We start from the raw sequence: 3,622 nt of genomic DNA on the forward strand, positions 1-3,622 counted from the left end.
GATGATTGGCCTAATACTACTCATAATAATACTAATAATACTACTACTACTAATAATAATATCTTCAAGCTCATATTAGAAGTCTGGTACTACTGCCAATTATAAAAATAGCCTAGTAATGATAATAGGCATACCTACCGCTACTGATGATGATAATAATATTAATAATAATAATGTGGGCCTAAAAATAATAGCCTGCCTGTCTATCTATCTATCTATCTATCGTGGTGTGTGGGGCGTAGGGCACTAGGGCCCCAACTGCAATGAACCAGCTTTGGGGGGGCCCAGCTTGCAAAAGGTTGAGAACCCCTGCTTTAACAGAATGAACTAAAATTGAGGAAAATTTACATACACTTGTAATTTAAAATAAGTTGTTGCACTTAAACACAATATTTTTTCTTTAATATGATGCAGGTTTCTGTTTTTCTGTGTGTTTTTTCTAGTGGATGTGTACTGATTTTAGAAGGATTCATGTCATACTTTTTCATCTAATAACTGCCTTCTTCCAGACAACAATGGAGAACCATGCCGAGGAGGGACCTATGGAAACATGTCTCTCAACAGAGGCAGAGCCCTCTGTAGAAATGGACCTGATGGGCAAGGCCTTGGACCCTCCTACGGCTCCAGACAAACCAGCCACCGAGCCACCAGACCTCTCCAAGCCTCAGCGCAGACAACAGGGGGGCTACGAGTGTAAATACTGCCCCTTCTCCACACAGAACCTCAACACTTTCAAAGAACACGTGGACACCAACCACCCTAACGTCATCCTCAACCCCCTGTACCTGTGTGCCGTCTGCAACTTCAACACAAAGAAGTTTGACACCCTGACAGAACACAACGAGAGGTGTCACCCAGGGGAGAGCAACTTCAAATTCAAACGCATCAAAATGAACAATCAGACGATCTTAGAACAGACAATTGAGGGGTGCAGTAACAATGCAGTCATTTACAACACCTCCTGTGCCATTTCTGGCAAAGGGGACGAACAAGGCTCTCTGCCACTCAGCAAGCCCACCACAGTCAAGATCGGTAAACCGAAAATAATGTCCGATAATAAACGGACAGATCTGGCCAAGAAACCAATCACAGCGGTCAACGTGAACGGGACGGTCATCATCCCTGAGTCGACTCTACTCAAAGCAGAAGGTCTTTCTCACATCATGCCTTCCCTCCAGCGGCCTCTAAACTATACTCAGGTACACAGCGGAGGAAGTCTACTAATTATCTTTTATGTACTTTTCCTGTACATAATAGTTTTACATTTTTGGAAATACCACTTATTTTGGTTTCTTGCCAAGAGTTAGATGAGAAAAAAGATATCACTCTGGTGTCTGTGCACTAAATATAAAAAGCTCCTGTCAGCAGGCAGTGAGCTTACCTTTGCATAAAGGCTGGAAGCAGAGGAGACAGCGAGCCTGGCTCTGTCCAAAGGTCCAAAACCGCAACAACCCTATCAGCACTAAAGCTGATGTGTGTTAGCTACGTTTTTACAATTCAGTTTTTGCAAGGATTACTCAAACAAGATAGAACGTGTTAATTAATGAGCTTTAGTGTTGTTAGGAGCTGCTTGCTAACTGTCTCCTGGCTCTAGCTATATAATTGGCCTACAAACATGACAGTAATGTCGTTCTTCTCATCTCACCAACAACAACAAAAAAAGAAGCAAAAAATATCCAAGTATTTTTTTAAATTCTGGATCTGCGTTGAAAGTGGAAAAGTCGTGTGACATTTGAATGTTTTGCTGGTAATGCTTTTTCATGGGTCTGTAATTTTCCTAATAATTTTCTAGTCCATATCCCAAATGTAATTTAGTGCTAATTATAAGGAAACAGGAGGCCTTGTTCAGTTGGTGCACTTCAATTAATTAGAGCCAATTAAGTCGGTTATTCCGTGCACGGCAGGTCAGCTGAAGTGCAATAAATGAAGAATTTGTCTACGAGACAAGCGTATCATTTAACATATGGAGAATTAAGCTACCCATAATAAATGGATTGTTAGTTATTCAAGGAAATTCCAATTCTCCACATACTTGCTATCAAAAGGCCCAGTCCTTTAATGATTTTCCTTGGACATTATTAGGAAATTACACACCCCTAAAATAAAGTGTTACCTTTTGATTTTTGGAAATCCTTCTTCTTTTTGGGGAAAAGAAAAGGCCATTTAGGCTTATTGTATTGCTTTGTGTATAATTTCAGGTGCCGAAGATCGCAGTGCCCCTCAACACAAGCAAATACAACCCTTCGCTGGACGACAACCTGACGCTCATCTCTTCCTTTAACAACTTCCCCTACCCAACACAGGCTGAGCTGTCCTGGCTCACCGCAGCCTCCAAACACCCCGAGGAGCAAATCAAAGTCTGGTTCACCACACAGAGGCTCAAACAGGGCATTAGCTGGTCACCTGAGGAGGTAGGAGTTCTAGTACTAATATTTGAGGCACTATGTCAAGTCTCTTCCCTCAGTTGGGGTTGAGTGCATTTTACCAGGTCTTGTCTAAGCTTAGAAGCTTAAATAAGGCATAATCTGGTTCCCCAAAGACTAAAAAAGAAAGTAATAATAATAGAAACTTTATTTCTAGCAAATTATTTTTTAAATGCTCTTCATTAGCTTGCATTCAGATTCCAAATACTGAGAATAGTTAACATTTAAAGTTGGCAATGGATTGTCCCATGTTAAATCGCTGTAAAGCAATTAATTCTCATTGTATAGTATAATAACCTCTGAGGAGGTTGTGGGCTTTTATTACTGATCCATAATGTCAAATGATGCATACTTTTTACTCATTGTTAAACTTTACATTAAAAAAACAACCAGCTAGCAATCGTGCAGACCATTTTGGATCATGTGTCAATTCTTATTTTAGGTATTAAATTACACAAAGTTAATCAGAGAATAATACCATATTATCCATTTAGAAAAATTATTTCACCAACCTTTTTACTATTTAGTATTATAAAAAAAAGTCCAAACATTTTGGTGCTCTTAATTACTGCAGGTAATAACAATAATTATTGTATGATTTAATCCAAAGGTTTGCAGCCATACATACATAGATTTTTATACGTAAACCTACAAGTGTAACAAGGGCTTTCCATGACAGGTGGAAGAAGCCAGGAAGAAAATGTTCAACGGTACGATCTCCTCCATGCCTCACACCTTCACCGTGGTAGCTTCTCAGCTCAACTCCCAGCCATGCAACCCGTCTGCCCCCACCGCCGCCTCCAAAGCCATGCAGTCGGCAGCCTCCGTCCTGCAGTCCCTCCCCTGTCACCTGCTGGGACAGACCAGCCTCGTGCTGACTCCTGTAGCTAACGGCTCCACGGTCACGTGTGCACCGCTGGCACTCACCGTGGCTAACCAGGTACAACACCTCGGGCAGAAATGTCAACCGGTACACGGGATGTAGGATTTAAAGACGTCTCAGTTTTCACAAGGGCTGCACAATATGAGTAAAATATGCGATAGCGCTCTTTAATATCGCAATGACGATATCACTTGTGATACATACGCAGATATTAATGTGTACTCAGTTCTGCTGCTTTCAGTATTCTGCTAAAATACAACAAACTGCTTGTTGTATTTAAAACCAATGAATGGAAATCATTTCCAACATTCTTTTA

General features: G+C 40.9%; 1 protein-coding gene across 1 annotated transcript in view; it reads left to right on the forward strand.

Moving 5' to 3' along the window:
- zhx2a (zinc fingers and homeoboxes 2a) overlaps positions 1–3,622 on the forward strand; it is a 30,665-nt gene that overhangs the window by 20,188 nt on the left and 6,855 nt on the right. The window contains exons 3-5 of the mRNA XM_032517650.1: positions 510–1,199; positions 2,199–2,411; positions 3,103–3,363. Of these exons, the coding sequence (XP_032373541.1) occupies positions 510–1,199; positions 2,199–2,411; positions 3,103–3,363 (1,164 nt within the window). The remainder of the gene's footprint in view (positions 1–509; positions 1,200–2,198; positions 2,412–3,102; positions 3,364–3,622) is intronic.

This window comes from Etheostoma spectabile, chromosome 6 (genome assembly GCF_008692095.1).
Source record: "Etheostoma spectabile isolate EspeVRDwgs_2016 chromosome 6, UIUC_Espe_1.0, whole genome shotgun sequence".
In the NCBI taxonomy this organism is placed as follows: Eukaryota; Metazoa; Chordata; class Actinopteri; order Perciformes; family Percidae; genus Etheostoma; species Etheostoma spectabile.